The sequence below is a fragment of the Drosophila gunungcola genome, assembly GCF_025200985.1.
Source record: "Drosophila gunungcola strain Sukarami chromosome X unlocalized genomic scaffold, Dgunungcola_SK_2 000050F, whole genome shotgun sequence".
Taxonomy (NCBI): Eukaryota; Metazoa; Arthropoda; class Insecta; order Diptera; family Drosophilidae; genus Drosophila; species Drosophila gunungcola.
The window spans coordinates 473,621-501,006 of record NW_026453194.1 but is presented as its reverse complement, the minus strand read 5'-3'; the positions used below and the strand labels follow the sequence as shown (position 1 = coordinate 501,006).

The 27,386-nt window shown below is 41.5% G+C and overlaps 3 protein-coding genes across 14 annotated transcripts in view; 1 reads left to right on the top strand and 2 right to left on the bottom strand.

The window, feature by feature from the left end:
* Window positions 1-16,954, bottom strand: part of LOC128261102 (uncharacterized) — a 92,080-nt gene extending 75,126 nt beyond the window's left edge. Inside the window, exons 1-3 of one of the 9 annotated variants that reach the window (XM_052994558.1) lie at window positions 16,680-16,900; window positions 14,202-14,577; window positions 12,958-13,400 (exon numbers count right to left, since the gene is read on the bottom strand). The gene's annotated coding sequence lies outside the window, so the exon portion shown is untranslated. The other 8 variants (XM_052994554.1, XM_052994561.1, XM_052994562.1 and 5 more) reach the window with 8 other exon arrangements.
* Window positions 16,955-17,654: 700 nt separating this feature from the next.
* Window positions 17,655-19,271, bottom strand: LOC128261107 (uncharacterized). Its single transcript, XM_052994570.1, has 3 exons — window positions 18,770-19,271; window positions 17,927-18,212; window positions 17,655-17,865 (listed from the first exon to the last, which is right to left on the bottom strand). Exons 1-3 carry the CDS (start codon window positions 19,172-19,174, stop codon window positions 17,855-17,857), a joined length of 702 nt encoding a protein of 233 aa, XP_052850530.1. The 5' UTR covers window positions 19,175-19,271; the 3' UTR covers window positions 17,655-17,854.
* Window positions 19,272-20,161: 890 nt separating this feature from the next.
* LOC128261071 (aminopeptidase N) lies at window positions 20,162-26,743 on the top strand. Of its 4 annotated transcripts, none has more exons than XR_008268211.1 (7): window positions 20,162-20,900; window positions 21,631-21,910; window positions 22,426-22,824; window positions 23,746-24,474; window positions 25,124-25,620; window positions 25,775-26,093; window positions 26,167-26,743. XR_008268211.1 is itself a non-coding variant. In XM_052994516.1 (6 exons), the coding sequence occupies exons 1-6, from the start codon at window positions 20,254-20,256 to the stop codon at window positions 26,028-26,030; spliced, it is 2,823 nt and encodes a 940-aa protein (XP_052850476.1). In that variant the 5' UTR covers window positions 20,162-20,253; the 3' UTR covers window positions 26,031-26,102. The 4 variants fall into 4 exon arrangements, 1 of the variants encoding a protein (XP_052850476.1); XR_008268210.1 differs by having other exon boundaries at window positions 25,124-25,635; XM_052994516.1 differs by lacking the exon at window positions 26,167-26,743 and having other exon boundaries at window positions 25,124-25,635; window positions 25,775-26,102.
* The last annotated feature ends 643 nt before the right edge of the window (window positions 26,744-27,386 follow it).

Genomic DNA, 27,386 nt, shown 5'->3' with positions numbered 1-27,386 from the left:
CTGTAGTGGCTCACTGGATCCGGCTAGTAGTGCCAGTGTCGACTTTTGCAGCTCTGATTTGTGCGCAAACACGTCGACAAGTCGAGGAAAACGACCGGCAAAAGGGACGACCGACTAGCCGACCGACCGACACAAGCCAAATTACAAGAGACGGCAGTTGTTGTCATGTTGTCGACTTTGCTAAGACGGAGCTTAGCTAATTGTGAAGACAGCGGAGAAGAAATCAAAGGCAAAGCCGGTAAAGTTGGCGAACAAAAACTCATTAATAAGCCGACAGCTGGCAGAGAAATGGGTCACAGACACACAGGATGACGCCGAGGATGTTCCACGGATGTTCCGAGGATGAGAGGCAGTAGTTGAAGCAGTAGATTGCCATGAAGAGCCTGGCAAACAGTTGCATTCTAATGAAGACACTCATACACAGACGGCAAATCAGTGGGGCTAATTAGACTTGGACCAAGCACCCCCACCCACAGATCTCTGCTAATTTGGCATATTTTTTGTCTCAAAGCCCTTGGAATAGCTCGCTAAAATGAATTTAAATGCCTGGCCGAATTATGCTGGACGAAAAGTTTCAAGTAAACTTCAAGTTAAGCTCGAAAGTGGAAGCCACTTTAAGGTGAACGGGCAGTTGCCTCTTTAGCCGTCGAGTGACAATTGGAATGGAAATGGTCGTTGGGAATTTTGTATCACGTGTTTAAAAATTCGTATAAAAAAAACTCCAATACTATTGACTTTAAATTTTAGAAGCTATAAGTAGGTTTTTTACTGCAAAATGTTTCGAACGTTTTCTTAGTTTTTCATGATATTTTGTTCATATAGAAAAAAAAAAAAGGAAAAATGGGAAATATAAAGAAACTTTTTGGAACGGAACATTTCGCCTTTAGGTGATCCCATCGATCTCATTTCCAGCTAACATTGATCTACACAAGTAGGGGATTGCGTCAGATTTTCCGCCAGTGGCGGAACTCCGAGTTCCTGCAGGGTATAATGAATTTAAATGTCGCACGAAAGTATGCTACACCGAAATGACATTACGTATTCGCCTCGTTCCACAGGCACTACCCATACCCTTAACCATATCCATACCCATCCGCCCCGTTGGCCGGGGGTAAAGTTTACAGTTACCAATTCGCGCTCTCTCCCTCTCCACCCTCTCCTCGCTCTCTCTCCGCCTCCCTCTCTCGCCACCTTCTCTGACCTTCTTTTATGCTCTTTGCAACTGTGTCTCTTTCGGCTGTTTGGTACATTCAAATTCATGGCTACGGCCGCCAGGTGGCGTTGCATGTGTCAAACGGCGCGCCGCTCATTTTGGGCAAAATTGTGTGGGCGTGCCCAGGGGGGGGGCGGTGGAGTCAGGGGGCGGGGCGCATACAAACAACTTGCAACAACTTTGTGCAAAACTTTTTCCCTTCGCTCGACGCTCTGCGTCGCCACAATTTGGGTGCTTTTTTTTTTTTGCTTGCGCACTTTTTGGCATTACTTCGGTGCCACAGCGGCCAGGACACACTCAAGATACGCCCCCCTTCCTCCCTCCCTCCACCAACAACTAACCCCCATCCTCCATGCAAATAAATTCAAATATGCGCTCTGCGCCCGCAGGTTAAATAAATTTGCGTCGTCCTTTCGCGCTGGCTAGCATCCCCATCCTTATCCACATTTACATTCTCGCAGCCAGTCCCACATCCCACATCCTCCACATCTCCCATCCACGTGCTTGGTCGCCTCATCATCATCATCATCATCCATCCACTGGAGGAGTTCTCGGAATGGAGGAGACCCCGGACCAGGACCCGGACCCGGACCCAGACCCGGAAGGTCCCAGCTCTGGTTTCGGTCTGGTTTGGGTTCGCGGCACTCGCGAGGCCCCTTCTCTTCGCTTCCAATCCAGCTCGGAAATTTATGTAGAATAGAATTAAATTTACACTGCTCAGGGCCCCCCGTTGTTTTTCCACTTCCTTTTCCCTCCCCTTTTGACGCAAACGAAGCTATTTAAACTGGCAGAGCGTGTTTCGGAACGAAGGGAGCTCCCAAGCAACTCAGAAACAAACTGGACACGGCCGGACAGGGACCGACATAAGAGTAAATTAAGGGGGAGGCTTTTGTAGGTCCGTCCCGTGATTAGCTGGGATCCGTAACTAATCGAAATATTGCTTCAGATTAGGTAAACTTTGGATTATTAAATAGCCCACTGAGGTCATTTTAAAATAATACAAAAAAATAATTAAAATAAAATGATTAGTTATAAGTTAAATGTCGCTATTTAGGCGAAACGCAAACTTAATACAATTTATATGGATGATTTTTTATTTTGCAGGATTTTATTAAGTTGAATTTCTCCAACGCTTAGTTTACAACGAAAGCAACATAATTCACATATTTTCGCATTCACAACGATTTGCGCTCACTTCTGATCCTCAAAAAGGCTTTTAAATTAGTTAATTCTCCTTCGAATGCCGGCCCACTTGCCATTGATATCTGTAAGCTGAGAATAACTTATTCTAATTTATGGTGACCCCCTGCCAGCGAACACATCGCTCACCTGTTTGATATCGGAAATTTACATATAAAACGGGCTGCAAAGGTCCCGGGCATTTTCGCGCCCCTTCGGCTCAACGAGGCCAACAACTATATACATAATAAACATCTCATCAACTTCTAAGCGAAAGCTGGAAAAAAAAGGGAATAAACTTGGGGGGTCGGGCTGCGAGTTGAAATTGGAGAGAGGACAAGACCAGAGTCTCGGGGCTATGGGCCTGGAATGGGGCATTGTGGGTTGATGGGCGGTGAAATTAGGCAAGCGTTGAGAGTTCGAAAACCAGGCAAACATTTCACAAAATTAAACACAAAGCACTCACACACAAAACGAGGAGGATGGACGGGAGGACAAACAGAGAAAGCGTGGTTTCTCTTCGCTCTCAGTTTTCCTCCTTTTCGGGCACAACTCAAACACAAAACATCGCGTATTCAAGCTAGATGCTCCACTGACACACAGAGAAAAATTAACTTTTCAATTGGTAACTAGTGCTGCAGCATTTCTTTTCTAAAGAAAGACTGTAGACATAAGTATCTTTGCATGAAAACTATACAAAAATGGAAATCCCTTCAAATTATTCATAACGATTACAAAACTCTATACAATTGTAAACGAAAAGATTTTCCTATGCAGTTGTTATACCGAGCTTCGTTCAATAAACTTGAAAAGGAATTCGGAAGGAAAGGCTATGGCATAAGTCCCTATAAGCGCAAAAGCACACACATTATGATCGATGTGAAAGTCGACACAGGTTCGCCTCTCTTTCATCGAATGCGAATTTCACCAACGTTTGCTGAATAAATCGATTAAGCCGTCTTAAATTTTTCATATCCCCGCTAGCCAGCGCCCCATTCCCATTTCCATTCACAATCCAATACCCATACCCATACCCATACCAATTTCGATTGCAAAAATGCCAGAATTTCCTCTGCAATTTCCATAACGAAATTATGAAATGCCCCGATATTGACCAAGCCCAACCCCACCCCTCTGGTCGCCTTGGCAACTCTTCCTTTCCGCTGACCCAAAATCCCCGACTCGGAGGCATTGGGCAGCTGTTTGCATTTTGCGCATTTGACGAGCCAGCAAAACAGCAAATTTATTTCGGATTTTTACATGTTCGAGCTTGCATATACATGATTAATTTTCCCCGAATCCAGCCACTTGAGCAATTAAGCAAACACATGCCAAATGCTCGAAGCACAGTGGGCAATGATTAAAAAAAAGTTGGGGGCAAATATATCAGGAACAGAAAACATTTTTTAAGGACTACTACGGTGTTTTGGGCCACAAAGTTGGAAAGAAATTTGTGCGAAAATAATTGTAAGCATTTTAAAATAAAAGTCTCGAGATTTGATTTTTTTTTTTTTTTGAACTTTTCTGATTTTGTCGACTGTTCTTTGGGGATGGTGGATGGGGATGCTCAATCGAATTTGCCACCTTTCAATATTTGGCCACTTGCAGCTGTCACAAATCTCAAAAATGACAAAAATGGTGCCCGGACAAAGCAATTAAGTTCCTGACGAGCTCCGGCCTCGACCACGTCCTGCGAATTGACACAGATACAGATACAGATACAGATGTATTTACAGATACAGATACGGTCTCGGATTGGGAAGTATTATCTGCATATGCATCTGAACCTGAGTTGGGACCTGCATCTGCATCGAAACGTATGTATGTGGCTCAATCATGTAATGGCAATTCTGCTGGGAATACAAACCACTGAATGATTTATTGCACCACACGGACATACACAGTCGCAGGCTCGGAAGCAATTGAGTTTTTGATTCTTGAATTTTTGATTCCTGTTTGCCGTTCGATTGCCGGCCATTGAAAATATCATGGCATGAGAAGCATAACGTGTCCGGGCCAAACGATTTCAAATTTCACTTTCGCTGCTGTGGTCTCTGCATAACTTTCAATGACATTTACGATTGCAGTTTACGGTTTTCTTGCCATTAAATTTGGACAGTAAATGGGAAAACGAAGCATTTTCAGACCAAACAAAGTGTAAAGTAATATACAAATTAATCGGAATTGTGCAGAGTATTTTATCTACTTCTTAAATACGGCTTTCATTTCATTTTTATGACTTTTGCCAAGGTTTTATATTAAAGATTCTGAATGAATTTTCAAGTGGGATCGTCACAACTTTTTTACCTTGTTAAGAGGTGTATTTGTTTCCAGCTTAAGCTCTTAAATTTTTTTTAATGTGCCTTTCAGGATATACGGCAAATGTTTAAAATCTTACTTTAGAAAAACGAAATAAAGTAAATATTCTTAAATACTTTATTGTTGTTTGCTTTTCCTGTACCCCGGATTAAAGTAGAACCATCTTCCATGTATTTGTGGACTAAAACCGAGAATAAGCTAGAAGAAACTTGGTCCTCAAGTCGGTTTCTTCCTTTTGCCGCCCAGCAACGTAAGTTGAGTGACTGCTCAACGTTTGATCAGCATGGCAGAGGTTTTTAGTATAGGTTTTCCTGGAAAACCAACTCCCCTGGCTTGTGGTTACAGGGGGAGATGGAGGGGGTCTGCGAATTGTCACCCGTCCGTCGACGTTGCCTTGGTTATTAAACTGCTCGGCACGTTGCGGTTAGCCAGCAGCGCTGACGACGACGACTAAGCCAAATAAGCAATTTAAAAGCCACAATGTCAGAGGCAAAACCGAGTGGCAACGTGGCTGAGGTTGATGGGGAAGTGGCTCTGGAGGCGTAACCAAATGCAGCTGAATGCGTTGCTTGGAAAGAACTACGGGGCGGGTATGAAATAAATTGAGGCAATAAAAAAAATGCGATTTATTTATACACATTTTGTCGTTGAAGTATAATTCAAAGGATTCTCTTGGTCCTACAAAGTATTTGTGTTCTAGCTTAGCATCAGCTATGCCAGTTACATTTTGTTATTTAATTCAAAGTGAAAGTATTTGGATTTACCCTGATTTTTCTCTGGTTGTATGGTCTATTTAATTCAATTTTGATTTCGTTAATTCAAAGCGCTAGAAAATGTAACTGCGTTGGTTAAACGTCACAAAATGTATTAAATTGTGTAAGAAAATCGAAAAATTTATATAAATCAAAAGTAATTTCCATGTTTAATAAAATATTACCAGTTGTTAAGCAAATAATTCAAAAAAAAAGTCCTTGTTGCTGAGTTGTTTAAATTTTGTTAAAATATGTAGTTACCAATCTCCCTTGTTAAGGAGCACTGTTTGTTAACCTCTTTAACGACCGAAACGATCATTGGTGCGAAATTCAATACCGAGTCAATTTGATAACCCAAGAAAACTTATTTTCCCGGAATCTGGCCCATCCCATCCCTTACATGCTCGCTCCCCTATGGGGTTTCAGTGACTAAAGTTCAGCCAACATGTTGGAGGGGGAAAAATCAATAAACGAAAATTGCTTAAAATAAAACGGAGACGCATAAATATCATAAAAGGCAGAGGGCTCCTTACACTCCGTATCCGAGCATTTCCATATCGTTCCTTTCATAATTCGAGGACGTCGAAGGACGAGGGACTTGTGAGGCAACTTTGCCTTTTGTTTTTGACGCCGTTTTTCGCTTTTTATGGCCACCTGGCAGCGTAGTCGTCGTCGATGGAGATAATACGGGCATGGATGAAGGAGGGTCGGGGATCAAGGGAAGGGGCGACAGGATACATCCCGGGAAGAGCATCGGCAGGACACAAAGAGCTCAAAGTTTTGCTTTATTGTTTCTAAAATGTGCTAAAACAAAATAAACAAAAGAGCCGCCAAAGACAGATGCTCAAAGGGTCTGAAAAGTGGGCGGTGGCTGGAATCCTTGGGCGTCTGCTGGCTTCGGCATGTGTTCACCATAAAAAGTTGGCCTACACACCGGTTGGTCCAAGGGCGAAATGAAAACATCAACGGACCCAAAGTCAACCCGATACCCTAAATCTTTCCCCTTCAAAAAAATCACCCTTTTTTGTTTACTTTTTTGTACACAACAGGGAGACCCTGTTGTTTTTGAATTTTCTTTTTTTTCGGGGGCATTCTAATGAAAACATTGCGTGAAAGTAAAAACTAAACATTAAGCACACAATAAGCCAACACTCTCCCACACACAGAGCCATACACACGGAGATGCACAATAAACAAAAAGAAATAAAGGGAAAAGGGGTCATCTCTTTGGGAGCACACAAAATACCAGCCAAGCCACGTGTTTGTCATATGCAAAACAAAGTAAAGTCGAGCCCAGCGAAAAAGAGAAGGAGACTTAACCGAACGGCAAGTAAAGCGAAGGCAGTAAACTTTTGCAAGGATATACAAAACCTTTGAGTCGCTGGGACGGTTTTTTCCGTCTTTAAGCCGATTAAGAATATGCTTTACAATCCGAAATGAAGAAATTATGGCAAATGTTTAAGTAAAGCCCAATTTGCGCGACATTGGTTTTCGTCTATTAAAAAACACAGTCCAGAAACTAAAAATTGATTTGTTTAGAATTGGAAATAAATAAATTACCGTTACCCTAAGTAACCAATATTTTTAATGACGGAAGTATAAAATAATTACAAAGAAACATTGTTATCTTGACGACTCGTTGTTATTGATTTTTCAAAACATTCAACTTTAAGTCAGCAGGGAAGCTACTATAAATGAGACAACAGACATGCATTAGAACTGTCTTTCATTTAATTGTGAAAATAAAAATATATTAATTTCACTACGGACTGGCTTAGTGTTAAAAATCCACGGAAATGTAAGCCTTTGTGTTTGGAATAATTGGTAGAGTGGCTATTCTGCAAGCGGACATTCAATGTATATCCTGCAAATGCAAATCGAGGCACATCCTGGCAGGTGGCAATCGGCAAGTGGCAAGTGGCAAGTAGTGGTAGTGATAGCGGTCACTGTGTTCGGTGGTTCAATTGGTGGTGCATGGCAGTATTTCGGTTTCGGTTTCGGTTTCAGGTCTTGCGTGTTCGAGTGTGGGTGAGTCACACCGCATGTTCTGGTCATTCCCATTCTCAGTCCCATTCCTTTTTCGAAGCCTTTTTTTAGCCTCTCGCCTGTTTTGTGTCCTGTATGTCGGTGCTGTCATGTGTGACGCGTGGTTAAAAATTTGATATCCTTGAGCGGCGAAGGAAAAACAATAGCCAAGCCTCTAGCTCGTCCAGCGATGTTTTTCGGGATGCGCAACGTAGAGAATGTAGAATATAAAAAGTAATTCAAGCGTAATGCCAGAGAGGCACACTTGAAGGACGACAGCAAGTCAATTGAGAGCCTCAAAAAATCAATGGCTTGTGTGGGTCAAGGAAAGGGATATATATAGAAATATGTTTCAAAACTCACCGACTCATGTGTGCCGGTGGGCGGGAAGCGAAAACTTTGCGTTCGCCCATGTAACATAATTTGAGTTGCAAACTTGGACAGAGGGCTCTCAGCTAGAACTGATTGGAAATCATAAATGAAAGGCCGTCTGCAAAACTTGATTTTAAAACTCTGGCCAGGGTTTCTCTGGGCTCGAATTGTTCCCAAATTGATTTAAGGGATGGCGGGGATAACTCGCAATTTCTATCTAATTTCACAAGTTGCAGAGTCGCATAAACTTTTATTCCCATTTCGGTTGCATGTGGCCATTGTGGCCAGGAATGGATATGGTGCACGGTGCACCCCGCTCGAGTTGAACGATTTATATGCGTGGCGCGTAGCGAGTGAAACAGGCGCTCTGGGGAAGAGTGGGATGGCCAATGCACTCAACGAAAAATCACCACTGAAATTGAGCAACAATATATGTTGAGTTCGAAAGTCCTTTCGACACCTTGCTTCTAGACACCTTTTTAAGTAATTTCAAAACCCCAACGATTACTGAGGCACTAACCTATTTACGTTTTCAGCAGAAAATTGAAGAAATGACTTGAATTTTCGTCAAGTGTGGAAATGAGCAAACGAAATGGCAAGCCAAATGACCAAAGTGCAGTGGAAATGGGGATAATGCAGACGGACAAAGGCGTACAGGTAGGCAGAGGATCCACCTCAATAAATAATATTTCTGGCTCGCCTCGGTTGCGAACGATGAAAGTTTTGTGTGACCAGCCAGACGACATTGCTGTTGCTGAGAGGATGTGCGAGGATGTGCAAGGATGTGCGAGGATGTTCGTTGCCCTGGGGCTCGGCTTCTTATTTACTCTGGCTCCCACCGTCGCTGTCCTTGTTGGTGTTGTTGTCACGTTTTTATGGCCAGATGCAGTGGCATGTTTCGCATAGCGTGTGCAACATAAATTCACTTACCTGTCGCACACACACACACACACACACACATACACACACACACACAAACACACAGAGGTGCGCTGCAGGTGCAGGACTCGTAACCGTTGCCCGGTTTATGGAAATTAAGCAGGTTTTATATCCTCGCAAACGGGCTAAATGACACTGCGATCACAAATGCAGCAATATATCGCGGCGTAATTATGTTTGAGGTCATCCCAGAAATATAATGAAATAGAAAAAGCATTTGGTCAGCAAATACTAGGGTCTTGAAATTACTTATGAAGCTGTCTAAAAATATGCAGTCTTTCGTAATGAATGTTGTGGAATACTTTTACAAGAGAATTCGAAAACCCTCTTTCGAAATTTTTGCTTGGTCGATTGGCACTCAAGCAAAAAATACTTGTATCAGTAGCTATGACTCGAAAATGAGTCTCTCACTCAATTACTATTCGCAGCACTCATTGCATCGAGTTGATGGCTTTTTTTGCGTATGCTCCATTTCGGTGCTTAAAACGCTGAGGATGTCCCAGTTCTTTCGTTTCGTATTTTCTTTTTGTTATTTTTCGCCATACTGACGATCACAAGGCCACTGGCCCAGCAGCTAGCCTAATATTTGGCCACTGCAAACATTTATTGCACCAGCCCTTTCTGAAGAGCAAGCAGTGGGGATCACCATACAAATGTGGCAAGCCATATGGACAACAATGGCAGGAACAGAAACAGAAACAGAAACAGAAACAGAAACAGGAAAAGGAACAACACCGACAATTGCAACGTGACGAAGCGGCGTTCATAGCATATTAGTTAAGCACACACACAAACGCATCTCGGCGTCGGCACACGGGACGTATGCGCAACGTTTTTCCACTCACAGCTGCGACGAGCCATATGCCAACATCCGGATTTCGCACGCACACGATGGCAAAAAAAAAATGTTAGAGGGAAGCATAAAATGCGGATTCTCGAGCCCGAGCACGGCGAGAAAATGTCACAAGAATTGGACATCAAAGCCGTAATTTTTTTTTGCATCAAAATGGCTATTTATATTTGGAATTTGTTTACTTAAAATGTAATTCACATAGCATTTTCCTATTATTTTCAAATCCGCATTCCAAAATCTTAGTAAGTACAGAAATCAAATAGGTTTTGAAATCCGTAAAGAAGTTTTTAAAAGTATATTAAGTAATTGTTAAAGTCTATTTTGAAATCCGATTCGTTGTGAAAGACGATGTCATTTATTTCATTAAGACATCTTAAAAAGGTTTTGTTTAAGCTCCAGGCATTCCTTATTCGAAGTATTTGAAAAATACATTAATTTTCATGGAAGATTAATTATTTTAGTCCCTTAAATGTTCTTAAGCAGTTCATTTTATTGTATTAATTTGTCTGAACTTACACATATTGTTTGATAAATAGCTCAAAACTTCAACGGGTATTTTCGCTGTGCACCAAGTCAGACACGAAGGCCCAAACAAATGGAGCTACCCATAATACTGCTCCCTCCCATTCTGCATTGTAACAACGGAGGATTGCACAGTCGAGTGCTGAGGAAACGGCAGCTGGAGCTGCAGAAGAAGTGGTCCAATTACCAAGGAAACTCAAGTTCAGCTCGCCAGCTGTTGCGGTCAATTAATGAGCACTACGACTGTCGAAACAGAGACCTTCAATCGCATCAGATTGGCCCGAGCTGCTCAGTCACTTAAGATTGCTTTGGGACATTGCCTGACAAGCGGCTTGTTGCTAAACAATTGGCATTATCGGAGAGTCGAGGAGAGTCGAGGAGAGCCAATTCCAACACTCGAAGCATTCAAAGGGACTCGTAGTTGTTGAATGGAAATCTTGATGGTCCGACTGACAATTCAAAGAGCTGGGAAATTATTTCACAGAATTAGCATCCATCCACAATTGCAGTCCTGTTTGTGAATCAACTCAATTAAAGTCACAAACGGTTTTTTTACTTCAGCTATAATAAATGTTCAAGACATTTTCAAGCAAACCGACCTCTCTGACGACGTGCTATTTCATTTTATTAAAACAATGAAATTAGTTTTATAAGCTTGTGCATACAAATTCGCTGGTTTCTAGGGACGAATTCTATTTAATAGTTCTAAGAAAGTTTTAAACAAGAAACATGGAGAGCTCTTAGAAATCTATATTTATTAGAATGTCTAAGCACTTTAAGCTTAAAAAAATGTTGCTTTCAAGCGCAAATCGGATAAAAAAAATGTTCTTTGTTTGTCGAAACTTGAAATTTAAAATTATGTGTGTAGAAGTCGCCTAAATTGGGTGCTCTACTTATCATTTACAAGATTTTCCTAAACAGCAAGTAGGAGAAATCAAATTAACAAACCGTTTTTTCATGTTGCTTGCATTTGTCAACCAATCGGTTACTAATGGAGACATGAGCTCATAAAATGCCTTTCCTAAGACGATTTACCCTTACTTTTAGTGCCAATGACTTCCTGTGAGTTGTAACCTCGTTAAGTCGTTTACTATCAAGTCAATGAAATGGATTCGTTGGTTTCGTTTTTTTGACGAGCGTCAGTAGATTGGAGCAGGAGTTGAAGGATTGAAAACTAATTAGTGACAAGCCAATGCAGCCGTCAAGCTAATGCAATCAGAGCGAGGGGGCTGTGTGTGTGCGTGGAGGCTAGTGTAAATACACTTCGATTAACGCTAAATTAGCTTTCGCTGAACTGAACGGATCGAACAAAAGCCCGAATTGTCAGTGGATGGTGACTAGGACGATGTCTGGGATGGTCAGGATGGCTGGATGGCTGGAAGGGATGAGCATGATGACGCCGTTGATGGTGCTGAGAGAGCGATGACGACAGCAACCAGGGTGGCTGGTTGGGGGAGGCACTCACTTATCTTTCTCCTGGCTCTTTGTGCATTGTCAGCCCCATTGGCAATGGCGCGGCGTCGAATGCATTTGGCTATGATTCACAACACAAAAGATGCAGTGCCAGAGGGAAGGGGCAAAAGGCAGGGGCGTAAAACTTGTGGGTAGCGGATAAATAGATGTATAAGCGGGTTCTATCTATATAGAGAGTGCTCCTCCATCACTCCCTTACTCGATTTCAGTGTGTGTGTGTGTGTGTTTGTGTGTGTGTATGTGTGGCAATTTGCTAGGCGCTTGCCTCGCTCAAGCTGACAAAACAAGTCCCTGACCCCAAAAAGTAGGCAACAAAAAGCGTTGGCTGCTTTGTCAGCTTCCAGTTTAGAACCCAAAGCCCCACAGCCACACACCCCCACATACACCCCACACACACACACCAACGTCCACGACTCTTGGTTATGCTAATAACCAATATTTTAGAGCCAAGCCGCCGTCTGCTGTTGAAATTGTCGCCAGCAACAAAAGCGGCGGGGCGAAAAAACAAACTTTTCACAGATAGCTGAATCATGCCGCAGACAAAGGATATGTGGGGATATGTCGAGGATGGGGCAGACGAGTACAAGGCATTAATTTAACAGGATAATTGAAAATGAATAGTTGGATGTGGCAAGACGTGGGGGCAGAGCCGACAACATCCGGACATGCGACAAATCAATGCGGAACCAGGAAGGGACCGAAGATAATAATTTAGAGGGAATTTCCCTTGAGCCAAACGGGGTTTTCCCGAACCGACTACTGCTCCGATATAACGACCAGCTGCAGCTTTAAGGGCTTATTTATGCCAGCAATGATTATTCATGGCTCATTCACAAAAGTTCGGTTTCATTATGCAGAGGCAATAAAAACTATAGATATTATTGGCCAAATTGTTTGTGAGGAATTTGTTTAACGAACGGGGGTTAATAAGTTACACAGTGAGTCGTTTCGTTCTTCAAAAAAGTATATTGAACATGCGTTTAAAGAAAAAATATAAGTCATAACACTTTAAAATGTTGTTACATTGTGTTTACAAAACACATACGTACATATGTTGGTTTTTCTAAGAAGCCCTTAGTTTTAAAGACAACCATGTGGTTTACATTTTTAATATCTTAAAACCCTTTTAGCTTTTTAAATAATCAAACAATTCTGATTTAGGCATATAGTTTATCTCCTACGCTTCACATTTTATTTGTTTAATGTCGAGCACAACTAAATTTCACCACCTAACTGAAAATACTAATCTCTCCGCTCACAGGATTTCGTTTTACAAATAAACATTGAAATATTGACTATTTATAGCTTACCTTTAGCCACAAGCTCATATGCTTGGTGGTCAATGTGAGTTTTGCCTGGGTCTGCGATTTCGTTTCGATTCGATTCGTTTCGTTTCGATTCGATTATTTGGTTTAGATTTTGGTTTTTGGTTTGTGTGATTCGTGTTTGGATTATTTAGTTTAAAGAGAATTTTACATTAAGAATTGGTGATTAGACACACTTTTAGGTTTGGATGGATATATATTTAGATTGGGTTAAGGTTTCGATTTATACTGCTGGTTGTTTGTTTGTCTGTTAGCTGTTGTTGTTACTGTTCAGCTTTTGGCTTCTGGTTCGCCAATTCCGAATTCTGGATTCCAAATCTGGTTATTGGCCAGTTGGGAATTCGAGTACAACAAAATTGAACTTGGCAAACACAACGAACGAACGAACGAACGAACGAAGGAACGAACGCATCAAACGAACTGGGGAACTACGAGAAACGAGGAACGAAACGGAAATTACGTAACTTTACTGGACTATATTGTGTGTGTGTGTGTGGGTTGTAATTTCTGAGGTGGCTGATCCACCGATCGACCCAATAGTCATCTCTTCAGTCTTCTGTGTGTGTGGTTCTGTGTGGCATTCTCAAATGATAAATCGATAACCAAGTAGCTGATGATTTCTCGGGGCATGCAGGTTTGGCTAAAAAGCAGGCAAATCGCAAGTGTGTAGAGGAAGTCGGGGATCAGGTGGCTTATTTACAATCGGGACTCCGGCCAATCAGTGGAAGTTTTTCAAGTGCCAACGCACAGGAACCATCTTGAGAACTTCACTTTTCAGATGCTTTTCTCAGTCGGTCCTCGCATCCCAATTTTCAAAGAATTGAGTGGTAAAGTTTTTGTTTTGTTTAAAAGGAGAAGTTAACAGAGTGGGTAAAAGTTCAAGGCATGTTAACTAGACAGAACAAGAAAGACAGACAGAGACAGAGACAGAGAGAGAGAGAGAGAGAGGCAGACCGATAGTATAGCTATAGTAACAATTATAGTTATATTTATAGTATTTAAAGGTAGATGGAAAAGAATAGAAAACAAAGTTGAAGTGTGGTTTATATATTTTTTGTCAAGAGTCAGATCTAAAGTGGCAAACATGGCAAGACAAATCGGGAAGTGGTTAGATAGGGGGCGCTACGGCGTTTGGTTCTTCGAGGAGCTACGCTAGAGGTTCTAGGGGGATGCTATATGCACATATTACGGGAACGAACATCTAGTAATGCATTTTTGGTGAAGCTCACATTTTTCGACTGACGACATTTTGGACAAGTGGACTTGGAATCTGGGCTCTGCCTTTCTTTCTTTCTTTATTTGATATTTTTTGATTTTTGGTTTTTGGTTTTGTTCATTGTGATGTGGTACAGGTCGAGGCTGGTAATTGGTGGTTGTGGTTCTTGGTTCTTGGTTCTTGGTGGTGATGGTCGTGATGGTGGTGGCAATAGTGGCAATAGTGGTTGTTGTGAAAGTAGTTCTAGTGGTGGTGGGCGGTGGTGGCATTAGCTTTAAACAAGCGGGCGAGCGGTGAGGCGGTGGTGGGTGCAACGTTTTTCAGCGGTTCGCAGCTCCCGTTTTCTCAGTTCACTTATTGTCTGTGCAGTATTGTTATTACTCGGAATGCTTAATATTAAGGCAACATAAAATTGTTAACTGATTTGCCATGTTGCCTTGCTTGTCCTTGTTCTCTTTTGCCGCCTTTCGCAGACAAAGCGCAAAACTCAAAAACTCAAAGGCAAACTGAATAACTGAAAGCGAGTGCCAATGACACTGAATTGGGATGGGACCGGGGGTGGGTGGGTGGTTTGTATGGATGGAGTCTCGGTGGTTTGTTGTATGGCTGCGATGACGTCGACAACGACGGCAAGTGGTTGAAGTGAAGTTTTTGGCGGCGGGAAGGGGAGCGGCAAGGAAAAAAAAAACAACCCTCCGCTTGACAGGCGCTGCTGACTCAGAGCGAGAGAGCTATACAACTTGCCAGGCGAAACAGTCGAAACACAAAAAAAATATAAACTACACAAGAAGACAAAATAAACACACATACACACACACACACACGGGCACACAGGACGGCAAATCGGTTAGCGTTAGAGGTTAACAATTAACGGTTCAAATGGACAACTCTTAAACCGAAATGGAGATCGCGCAGAGTTGCAATCGAACAGCTGTAAGCAGTTCACTTCACATGCAAATATGTACTATGTATATTGAGCATTGAGCTTGTGTTTGTGTTATGTTGCTCCTGCTCCTATTTGCACACACGCGCACAAACACTGGAAAAAAAACGTATGTGACTGGGAGTGGGAAATCAAATCCCTGCGTACTATCGAACTCGTGACTCGTGGGCAGCGCGTTCGAAGAAGGACTAAAAACTAAGCCAAACAGGACGTGCTCTTCCGCCGAGCAACTGAGCAATGCGAAAGAGACGGTGGCGCAGGAGCGGAAAAGAGAGAGCAGCAGCCACCGCTGTTAGCTGCGCTGTTTAGCCAACATTGTCTATGTTGGCGCCATGTTAAAGTTAACCCTTGACTGCCGTAACATCTGTCATCTGCTACTTTCAATGCGACTCTTTGCAATTCAATCTCGTGTCAAAATATTGATTTGTTGTATTTCCTCTTAAGGCACTTAATGTCATTTAAAAATCATAAATAAAAACTAAATAAACTCGAGCATTTCTGGCCCCGCATCCTCAGCAACTTATGACTTATGCGTGTTACATTTCAAAGTTCTGGAAAAATTTCAAGTTTAAAAACAAAATTTACAAGTCAACACATGTATCTTTTAATAATAAAAAAAATTCTTTTAAGTCTATGCAGTACAACTTTTGTAATAAATTACCTAAAAAACCACTCTAAATTAAAACCATAAATTTTTAGCCTGTTTCGCATGATGGCAAAGGAAAAAGTGTTAAGCTGTCAAAGTTAACAGAAGTTATGTTAACTACTGAGAGAGTCAACAGAGAAGTGAGAGAGAGCACAAAGAGAGAGAAAGTGGCGCATGTGGGGAACGCGACAAGTGGCGGTCAATTTGAATTAGCTATCGAATCGAGCCTGGCAATGTCAATTCTGTACTTGGAAAACCAAAGGAAATTATTCACAATTATCTGGAGTATGCATACTTCACTTATTTTCTTAGGCTCCTTAACTCAAATATAATATATTTAAATCGATTAAACCCATCAAACACCACTTCGCCCATTTTCTCCCCATTGACAGCTTGCTGGAAAACATGTGACTAACGGGGATTATTGTATTTTGGACTGGCAATGTTGTGCGGAGCAGACTTTTGTCTGCAATATTTTGACATTTCGAAGGGCAAAAGAGCGATTGAACGTTGGCGAGGGCGGAGAGGGGTGTCAAAATAATACAAATTTATAAATTGGGGCTGCTCTTCGTGCTCGTGCAGCCAAATCTGGCTCTCTCCGCTCTCGCTGAGTGCTGGGAAAAAGTGCGATAGGCAAAGACATGTTGCTACACGTCACGACGTGAGTGTGCGTGTGTTAAAACTGTGGAGCATACTTAAGTGCGGAAGCACTCGATCAATTAGCAAATTGGAGATGCCCGACTTTGGGCAGTTCGTCAAAGGCAATCGGCATGGAAATCAGAGCAGTTAGCCACTGTCAACTGTCAATAAGACGAGCACTTTACATAATAAGTACTCTCCGAGTACACCTCAAACACACACACACAGGCAAACAAGTACACACACAGCTCACACGCACGTACACACACTGGCAAATCAGGCGAACACGCGCGCGTTTATGGACCGTAAATTTATGGAGGAAATTCAATTTTAGTTTTTAGCGATCAAACAAAATTTGCTGAAATATGCATCCGCAATTGAATCCCTGGCATTTGGCGCACTCGCGTTATCTCCACGTTTTTTTTGGGGCCTGGGGTATTGTTTATTATCGTATCTGTATTTCTGCCGTTTTGGCGTGATTGTGTGCGCACCGTGTCGAGGGTACCAAAGTCGGGGAACACACTGAAACTGGGGAACCCATTCGAGAAAGCCACTCTGAAGTCATGCCTTTGACATTTGCAACGTGTTAACCTCGCTGGCGAGAGAATAACAGACCACGAGAGAGCATCCGAAAGTGAGAGCGGGCCAAAGAGAGAGCCAGCCCCGAGCAGGCGCAGGAATCCACCCCACGAATCGCTCAGCTGGTTGCAAGGGTGCAGCGTTTGAACTCTCTCTCTGTTGCCGACAGGGGGCGACAGGTAAGCTTTCTCCTTATATTTTTCAAGCTTTGCGGTCCACCCCCACATTAAGCTTAACTCTCAAGCTTTAAAGATTTGAATACCCCTGCTTTACAATTAATTTGCCGTTGGTCAATTATTTTATTGTCTACCTCTTGAAGAGGTTAAATGTTTATATCAGACATTTTTTGAATTTTAAACAAGAGTTCTTAACAACATAACTATTTTTAAATTTATTTATTTGTGAAAGGTTTTTGGACCAACTTCCAAAAGTCTCACGCTGGCCAAAAAAAAAAAAGTTTTTTATAGTAAATAAATTAACAACACTTCCTTCAAAAATAAATTTAAAGCAAAATATATTCAAGTCAAATATTAACTAAACAGCGACTTAGGTAATAATTAATCGTATTCATATGATTATGCATATTCTTCTACTTTTTAACACTTTGTGCCTAGCGTTCGGATGAAACCTCAATAATAATAAACATTAAACAATGGGAGTATCGCATAAGGATCAAACATTTAATACCGTCGGCCATAAGGAATAAATAGGAGGGGCAGGAGGGGCAGTCGGGCGTGGATCTTGAAAAATGGTTTGAGCAAAATATATAGTTTTATTACTTTTTATGGATATTTCCTTTTCCGATTTAAGCGACTTAACCGTTGATGGGTGTGTGCTTTCGGTAACTGAATTCAAGCCACTAGACAATTCCTGAAACGGGAAAACAATCAAACGAGTTTATCACAATTCATCAAGGGGCACACAAACCCACCCTGCAAGTTGGCCAACTGCTCGGTGGTCATTACAATGGGTTCCATGTGTCCTGGACCGCTGGCAGCCATCAGGTTGGGATCGGCGATGGACCCTATGTAGCTCTTGCGCATCTTCAGGTACTGCATCCAGACATTCAGGCCCTCCTCGGATGCTTCCATTGGGCTGAGATCCTCGCCGTCGACATTCCGTACATTGAGGTCAGTTTGTCTATCGTTGACAAACACCTGACGTGTTAGGTGGATGTAACTGTTCCTGATATAGATGTTTGACTGGACCGACGATTGCTTCCGAAATGAGAAAAAGACAAAGTTTCCAGATCAATTTAAACTTTTTTATATACTGTGGTAAATGATTTCATAACAATTTAAGACTATAAGCCAAAATTCACTTTGTTATTTTGGAATAAAAATGATCTATTTTTTAACTGAAAATTTTAACACATTTTCCGATCATTTTTTTTTTAATGTGACAAGTGTGGATTTTTATATTCGCTCATTTAGTTTAGAGTATTAGCTTTGCGAAAATATAAAAAGCTAATTTCAAAAGTTGCTTTCAAACTATTTAGAATTTATAATTAATTAATTAATTTGTAATGAATATTTACATGAGCTAACAACTACAAATATTTAGACCGCAATTTTATATGTTTGACTGGGCAAACAAGTGCTACTGAAAAGCGATATGATATTCATATGCTACGCAAACAGTTTGTGCATTTAAACAGATTTTCATCTACTTTAAAAAAAGCTTATGGCTTCAGATTAAGACTAACATTGGGGGTAATTTTTTTTTAATTTTCTACTGACAAGAAATAAGAGATGACGTGGTTTTCTGTACAGACCTGTTCCTGTGGCACGGATCGCATACGATTCTTGCCGATCAGTTGAAGGTTGCAGTCGCGCAGTTCCTCAATCATGCTCTCCAGGCGGAGGTTCTTCTGGGTGAGGTGCAGCACCTCGTCATGCAGTTGGCATCGGAACTCCTCTTGGATCTGGAGGGTCTGCTCCCACTCGCTGTTGATGGAGCGGACATCGCCGCAGTGCTTGTGGGCCAGCAGACGTTGGCCCAAATACCGCTCCGAGAACTGGGTCAGCTTGGACAGAGCGTAAATGGCGACGAATGTCCATAGGAAGCCCACATAAACATCGAGGAAACTGCAATCCTCTTGGTAGCCCTTTTCATATTCAAATGGTTCGATTTCGAGGGCACCATCCCAAAGCAATCCTCCTAGGGTATAGTTTTCCATTTTTCAAATATGTTCGTGTGTGAGTTTTGTTGTGTGTGAAAGTGATGACAAAATCTCTATGAACTTTCAAAGAGTCCAAGTCATGGCCGAACACTGCTTTCACAGCCTGCTCGAATCGATAAACTTACGTTTGTTTTGCGCCCGTTTGCCGATCCAGACTATAAGGTTCAGTCAAAGCCAAGTGAAAAGGGAAAGACCTGTGGCTATGGCTCCATCAGCCAGTTGGTCCGCAACTATGTCGTCCATCATGATCCACCCACTTGTACACGGTTTTGAACACTTTTCAATTTGTCGCGTTTATTTCCCTTTTAGAAGACGTCTCTTTTTTAATGTGTCCAAATGGAACAGCTCGATTCAAAATGTTATATGTATGTCGAAATTATCAGAAATAAATAAACAATGAAGACTATAAATAATATTTAACATTATATAAATATTTAATTTATATAATAAGTCGGTACACACTTACAATGTTTATTTTGGCCTTGTGAGTTGAGTTGTGAAGTACTTTGCATTAAAATTCATCCACTTTTTTTTCTATCACTTTTAAATTGAGATTAATATTAAATACTATTTTATAAAATGTTGTATTTGACGCGTTTCGGATTAAATTGTAATACCTGAGAATTTAATTTAATTAAGTTCATATTATTTTCCACATTAATTAAAACAATGTAATTAATCATGCATTAATATGCATTGTATTTAATATTATGGTTATGATTTAAATTAAATATTATATATAAAATTTTGAGTTAAGTAAAAACATATTTTTACTTTTACTATTCAAATTTCTTACCAGTGTAACGGCTATTACAAATTGTGTCTCTCGATTGCTTCCGCTCGCTCGCATCCAAACTTTCAGAAATGACTCTCTCTCAGAGAGATCCTCTAACAGTTCATGTTACTTAACATAGGTTTAACATAACTGGTAAATAGATTTGATAATGATGAAGATGACGCATCATTGTTGATGGTGTACTCGTCACTCTTCATGCCCGCCAAATGCGATCAGGTGTGTCGAATTTCGGCGACCGGGCTAATACCTTTCGCCTGCGCCACCCACACAGCCGGCAATAATGGTGAGATTGGTCTGGCACTTGGTTGTCTTGCAGTTGTGCCTGCTGAAGGCAGCGCCTGCTAGGAATGACCGTCGCTCAGGTCGCCCGTCGCCCATCGAACCGCGAAGCCAATGGAGTTCCGCCCCCGACGTTCGACCGCTGCACTACAACCTGAGTTTGTTGACGGAGGTGGACGAGGTGAATCTGCACGGCACCTTCCACGGCGAGCTGACCATCCGGGTGCACGTGTGGCGGGAAACCCGCACCATTGTCCTCAGCACGAGTGGATTGAAAGTGGGCCCCAAAGTGTGGCTCATCCGCAAGAACACCGGCGGCCGGGTGGCGGTGCGCAAGCTGTGGCATGATGTGCGCCACCAGCGATTCGGCATCCACTTCAAGAGCCTTCTCTGGCTGGGCGAGGAGTACAGCCTGATGCTGAAGTTCAGCGGCCAGCTGTCCCGCACCAGTGGCTACTTTGTGGGCGGCTACGTCGACGCCAGCAGCCATCCGCAGTGGGTGGCGGTCAGCCAGCTGGCGCCCAACCTGGCCAACACCGTCTTTCCCTGCTTCGAGGACCCCACTCTCCTCAGTCCCTTCGTCCTCAATTTGGCCCACACAAGGAACACCAATGCGGTGAGCAACACGCGGGTGCGCGCCACCTCCGAGTGAGTACACTGAAACAAAACTTATGTGAAGCACACTGTGTATAATAGCCAGTTTAGACTAGGCTCATGTTTGCCGAAAAATTATTTTTGATATATATATATATACATTATATATATTTCATTTATGTATTTTATATATATTTTTTTATATATATTTTATACATATTTTATAAAATATATTAATGATATTATAGCCGCATCTTCAAAAACTTTAGAAGGCAGTGCCAATTAGAAAACAAAATACATTTATATATGAAGTTTTTAGGAATAATTAGTCTTATTTTGGAAATTTTTGGTAGAAGCATTTTCCAACCAAACACGAAGACTTCTTTGGGAACAGTTTTAGATGTTGCAGAACAAAAAACATACCATTGTAATACCACTTCAAATGTTATTTAAATGAACATAAGATAAAAACTCGATTGGCTTATTAAAAAATATTAAAATATTAATTAATGGAAAATAATACAAATATATTCATAGCTCAAACAACAATACCACAATATAATGATGTGAGAGAGAAAATTTAAAATAAAGATCATTTAAAATGCATGTTAGTAATACAAAATTTCTTATTTGTTTAATACAATATTTATTTATAAATTTATATTATTAGCAGGTTAATAGAATCATAAATGTTGATATAATATATTTGCGAAACTAATTTTGTTCTCCCAAAGAAGGCTATCTGGATAAATTGGACTTATAACTTTCTCGATTCACTTTGCAGCCACGAGAGGGATAACTACATGTGGACAAGCTTCCACCAGACTCCGCCGACGTCTGTCCAGAAGTTGGCCTTCTCGATCAATCGGTTCACGGGACAGAAATCCCCAAGATTGGCAAAGTGCCCCGAGCTGGTGACCTGGTTGCGACCGAGGATTGCCGATCAGGGGGCCTACGCCATCGGCATCGCGCCCCAGATCATAGTTTTCTTTGTGGGCCTCTTCGGCAAGCCGTATCCGTCGGTTAAGATTGACCAGCTGGTTCTGCCCGATACCGCTTATCAGGTAGGTTTTGTTGTTATATATACACCGAAAAAAAAAACATTTGTAAAATCAAAACTCTAGCAACCCATAAAAATAGGTAATTGCAATGAAAATATAAGTTTACTTATAGAACAAAAATGTAAAACACAAAAAAATAGTAATTGCCAAAAAAAAAATGGTTTTCTACTATTTGAAAAGTGATTTTTTTTTTGCACATTTTATTTGTTTCTTTTTTGTATTAGGTTATAAGAAAGTTACTTATAGACAATTTACAATTTCGAACAAATATTTTTAAACAAGAAAATAATTGAATAGTAACATAAGACATAAATAGTTTTTCTAATATTTTAATTGTACTATTATTATTCAATGGCACACAACATAAAACAACTAATTGTAAGAAATTTTACTCAATAGTTGGTAACCATTTTTGCTATGTTGATTTAACAAATGTTTTTTTTTCGGTGTGTAGTGAAGCAGAAATTGTACTAAGGTAGTCTTCTTCGATTTTATTTGCATGTCTATATTGACCCAAGAGCCACGAGCACGTGGGCTTGGTCAGTTACCCGGAGAGAGCGTTCCTCTACAGTGAGCAGGGCTCGACGGCGATGGCCAAGCAGCAGGTGGCCAGCCATGTGGCCCAGGAGTTCTCCCACCATTGGTTCTCCGACCTGGAGAATCCGGCCCTCTACTGGCTGCACTACGGCCTGTCCGACTACCTGGCCGGCTTCGCCGTGGACAAGGTGGAGCCCACGTGGCGACTCCACGAGCTGGCCATGGTGCGGCAGGGCTTCGCCGTCCTGGACGAGGACTCGCGGGCCAGTGCCCAGGCCGTCAGCCTCGCCCACGCCACCCAGTCCGCCGCCGACGACACCCAGGCCTACCACAAGTCAGCCCTGCTCTTCCGCATGCTGCACTCCCTCATCGGAACCCAGGTGAGTGACCTCAATCTGTTCTACGATTATTTAGTTCATCGGTGCTCAGTACATTTGCCCACACAAAGTCAGTGTAGAGCCAACGAAAACCTATTTTTTTTAATAAACAATTAAGAAGCATCAAAGACAAATCAGCTTGTCAAATTTTAAAAGGGAAGATTGAGTTATTTTTGAAATCACAATGTCCAATGCTAAGTAATATTTCCATAACCCATTTTAAATGGCTTCAAACCTGTAGAGATTTGTGTAATACCGCTGATAGACTTATTTTCGTAATAGGTTTGTTAATTTAAATATGCTTAATAACCAAACAAATAGCTCCACAGAAAATAAATGTTAATTGACAAATTTTAAAGCAAACCCTCAAAAGAAAGCAATTACTTTTAACTGAGTTATAAAAAGCTCGTAAGTACAGTTGAAGGAAATTGTTTCTCTTTTTTTTCACAATAAAAGTACAAAAAAGAAGTTTTATTAATTTTTGAGTTAATTCAATCTTACAGCAAACTATTAGCTGTTTATTATATAAGTTTACCTACATACAGCTGCGATCAAAATAATAGCAGTTTATTACCTTATGAAAATAGCAAGCAAAAAAAACTTGGAACCAACGCTATTTTAATTCTAATGTGAAGCTAGTAGAATAAATTAAATGGGGCATATATAAAAATTAAATTATAACATAGGTATAATATTTTAAAACATTTATAAAACTAAACATTTTGTTTTAAACAAAGATCTGATTTTTAAATAATTTTATTACAAAACAAAGTGTATGTACTACAATGTACTGAAAAGTGAATTTACGGGAATTATTAAAAAGTTATTATTATTATTGGTAAGTTAGTATTAGGGCGGTATGTTTTTGAGCAATTTACAGTGTGCCACTACTACTATTTTGACCGCAACTGTATTTGAATCCAGGTGTTTGTGAACGCGATACGACTGTACTTGCGGCGCAGCCAGAAGGGTGCCACCAACCAGACGCTCCTGTGGAAGGCGTTCCAGGAGGAGTCGGACCGCCAGATGAGCCTGCGCCAGGACATCCAGGTGAGCCGGCTGATGGAGTCGTGGACGCTGCAGCCGGGCTATCCGCTGGTCAAGGTGGTGCGCGACTACGCCACGCAGCGGGTGACGGTGACCCAGGAGCGGTTTCTGCGCAACCCGCGGGTGGGCGGTGACAGTCCGGGGCCGATAAGCCGCCGCCACTGCTGGTGGGTGCCGCTGACCTTCACATCGGCGGGCCGCGATAGCTGGGTGTCGGCGCTGCCCAGCGAGTGGCTGACCTGCCAGGCGTACCAGCCCGCCCGTCCGCTGGTCCTCACCGAGGTGGCCCCGCCCGACGATTGGGTGGTCTTCAACCTGCGGGTGACCACGCTCTGCCGCGTCACCTACGACGACCACAACTGGTGGCTGATTGGCCAGGCACTGGCCGGTCGGAATGCGAGCAACATAGACCGCTTCACCCGAGCCCAGCTGGTGAGTGACGTCCTTAGCCTGGCCGGCGCCGGGGTCGTGACCTATGACCTGGCCCTCGGCTTCCTGCAGAACCTGCAGCGGGAGGACGAGTTCATCGTGTGGCAAGCGGCTGCCAGGAATCTGAGGTGGCTTCACCGCACCCTGCTCAACACCCCGATAATCTCTGTCTTTAAGGTAAGTTAGAGGTACCTTCGATCCTCCCTAACTTGAAGTCGGTTTCTGAATGTCGTATTAAGTTTTGACAGTTAGTGGCATTGAAAGTGTTATTTTCGATAGCTCGAAAACGGATTTTGCGAAATCTTTGGCCAACCGATTTCAATATCATTAACAAGCCGAAAATAATATTACATTAATATTAATATTAATTATTAATATTCTTTTGATACAAAATGTAGATTTTAGTTATTAAAATTTGCCTGTTATTTCATAATTTCAAAAACATTGTACTTCATTCCAGAAAAAGCTTACTTAAATTATATTTTTATTTTTTACTTAAATTGCATTTTATTTTTCACTCACTGATTTCGAACAAAAACCTCAAGACATTACAAAAATCTCCTCAAGATGTTTTTCAAATACCTAAATTCTTTTACTCTGTTCCGTTCCATATGAGTGAAAAGTATTGACTTTAATCGACATTACCAAAAAAAGCTCCATGGGAACTGAACTTAACTTAACTTTTTATGCCAAAAGCTTTATATTCGGTTAAAGAAAAAGGTTGGCACTAATAAGTGATGTAGATGGAGCTAATCGGCAATTTAAGCATACTTAAGTAGACTAAAGCTTAAAGTACTTGAGCTGAGCTTTGAAACTTACCTTGCAGAGCTTTATGTGGAGCATACTGCAGCCCAAGTTCGATGAGCTATTTGACCCGCAGACCCGATCAGCCGGAAAAAACAACAAATTGGACCTTAAAGGGCTTATCCTGAAGCTGGCCTGCCAAACGGACATGGGACCCTGTGCGGATCTGGCCCTCAAGGAGTTCGCTGGTCTGACCCTCAAAAGCAATCGCATTCCGATAGATCAACGCGAGACCATCTACTGCACCGCCATCCGATATGGAACAGAGGCCGATTGGACGTTGCTAAGGCGTCTGTACAAGCGATCGAATGTGGCCGAGGAGCGCGGAATCATACTCAGTGCCCTCACCTGTAGCCGCGAAAACTGGGCACTGGACAAAATGCTCGGCTTGGCCTTCGGTAGTCGCTATTTACCCAAGGGCGATGTTTTGCTGATATTCAGCGCAGTGGCTCAGAATCCCTTGGGCTTCATCCTAGCCAAGCGATACCTGGTGGACAACATCCAGGCAATCACTAAATTGTACGGGGTACTTGGGTACATCATACACCACCGAGCTTGAGTTCATGGTGGTAAACGATGCATCTAGGATGCATGCAAGAACGCTGCACGGCCAGCTGATGCATCGTTTACAACCAGCATTTAACTACCATTAATAGAAGTTACTCTGTTGCAGTTATGGAAACAGCACCGATGAGATTGCCCAGCTCGTTACTGTGTTGATGGAAAAGGTTAGCACGGAGAGTGAGCTCGACTATCTACGAGAGCTTATGAAAAAAGATCTGAGGTATCTACCGGGCATTGAGGCCACCTCTCGACGTATCCTAGATCTTGGACATGACATTATTGCCTGGCATAAGAGACAGTACCTGCACTTGGTGTCCGCCGTCTGCAACATTACCGGATCCATAGAGCCCCAGTGCTTGTACTAAGAAGAAACTGTGATGATTTCATAGACCCCAATCGAATAGCATCCATGCAGTTGAAGGTTACTGGTGAGACCAACTATTAAAGCTGATTAATATAACATAATAAAACAAAACAATTATATTTATTTTAATATTTCAGTTATTATTATTGCAAAAATCACTATACATCCATTTAAATGATAATGGTATATTTTGATATTTTCAAATACTCTTTGGTCAGAGTTTTTTTTATTTTCAAACAAGGTTACTGCGGTAAGCTACACTGTTCTTGGCTAAAACTCGTACTGAATGGTCACACTAGCACAACAACTCAGGTCATTTTAGATGACATTCAACGTTGTATATTATAAGAGATAACGCAAACAACACAAATTTAGTCTGTAGTTGAAATTTTCGAAAAAAAAATGGGTGCAAATATTTATACTTGGTTGTCTTTTTTAATTATACAAGTCGTTTTATAAATAATTTTGTGAATTCAAATCCTTAGCGAGTGGCGAGTTTAGCCAAACGAGTATCACGGTTATGATTTGTATTGAGGTGGCACAATACGCAGGTCTAAAGCTTACTATTCTCTCCAGCAAGGAGTCGGTAAAAGAGCAACAGTATTACACCTGCTACCGCGACATGTTCACTATCTTTTTAAACATAGTAACCTAAAAAAAATCAAAAATAAATCAAATACTTGCAAAGACTACACTTTTTATACCAAACCGTTGATCCGCTAAAATGCATATCAGAATAGTATTTGTTTCTATTTGAAAATTTAAAATACACCCATTAATGTAAAGATTCTGAATTAAATTAACCTAATAAATTCAACATTAAGATTAATACTTACAAATAAAAATTAAACAATTGATCGACTACTTATTCATCCACCGATAAACAGAAAAAAAATGTTTATTTTGTGTTTACAAACTAATTTGTATCGTTATTAAATGAACAAGCTTAAACATTTTAATTTTTTTTAATAAACGTATATTCTTTACTTTTTAAAGATTTGAGAAGAGTTCGCTGAATTGTTTTTACTGTACACGTCTTGCAGTAGCCCTGGTAATGTTGAATTGGCACTGCATCCCTGCTGCTGACACCAGTGACGTCACAGTCGCACATTTTGTTTGTCCATCCACATCTCACAGACACACACTCACACACACAAAAATAAGGAAGAAGGACATGGACACGAGGAATTTCAACCCCCAGCGAGAAGAATAACAACAAGCTCGGAAAAAAATCGCTGCATACGTTCAGGCTGAGCTCGTCGTTCTTTTGATGGGTGAGGGGGGTGGTGGAAGACGATGAAACTGGGGGGCGCTGAGCAGCGAGATGGGACCAGAGCAGGCGCTGAGAGAGAGGGAA

Coding starts and splice junctions, on each gene's coding strand:
- LOC128261107 (XM_052994570.1), bottom strand. CDS start 19,174: ATGGAAAACTATACCCTAGGAGGATTGCTTTGGGATGGTGCCCTCGAA. Junction 18,213..18,769: donor GATCCGTGCCACAGGAACAG/GTCTGTACAGAA, acceptor TCATTTCGGAAG/CAATCGTCGGTCCAGTCAAA.
- LOC128261071 (XM_052994516.1), top strand. CDS start 20,254: ATGGTGAGATTGGTCTGGCACTTGGTTGTCTTGCAGTTGTGCCTGCTG. Junction 24,475..25,123: donor CGATAATCTCTGTCTTTAAG/GTAAGTTAGAGG, acceptor CTTACCTTGCAG/AGCTTTATGTGGAGCATACT. Junction 25,636..25,774: donor AAATTGTACGGGGTACTTGG/GTACATCATACA, acceptor ACTCTGTTGCAG/TTATGGAAACAGCACCGATG.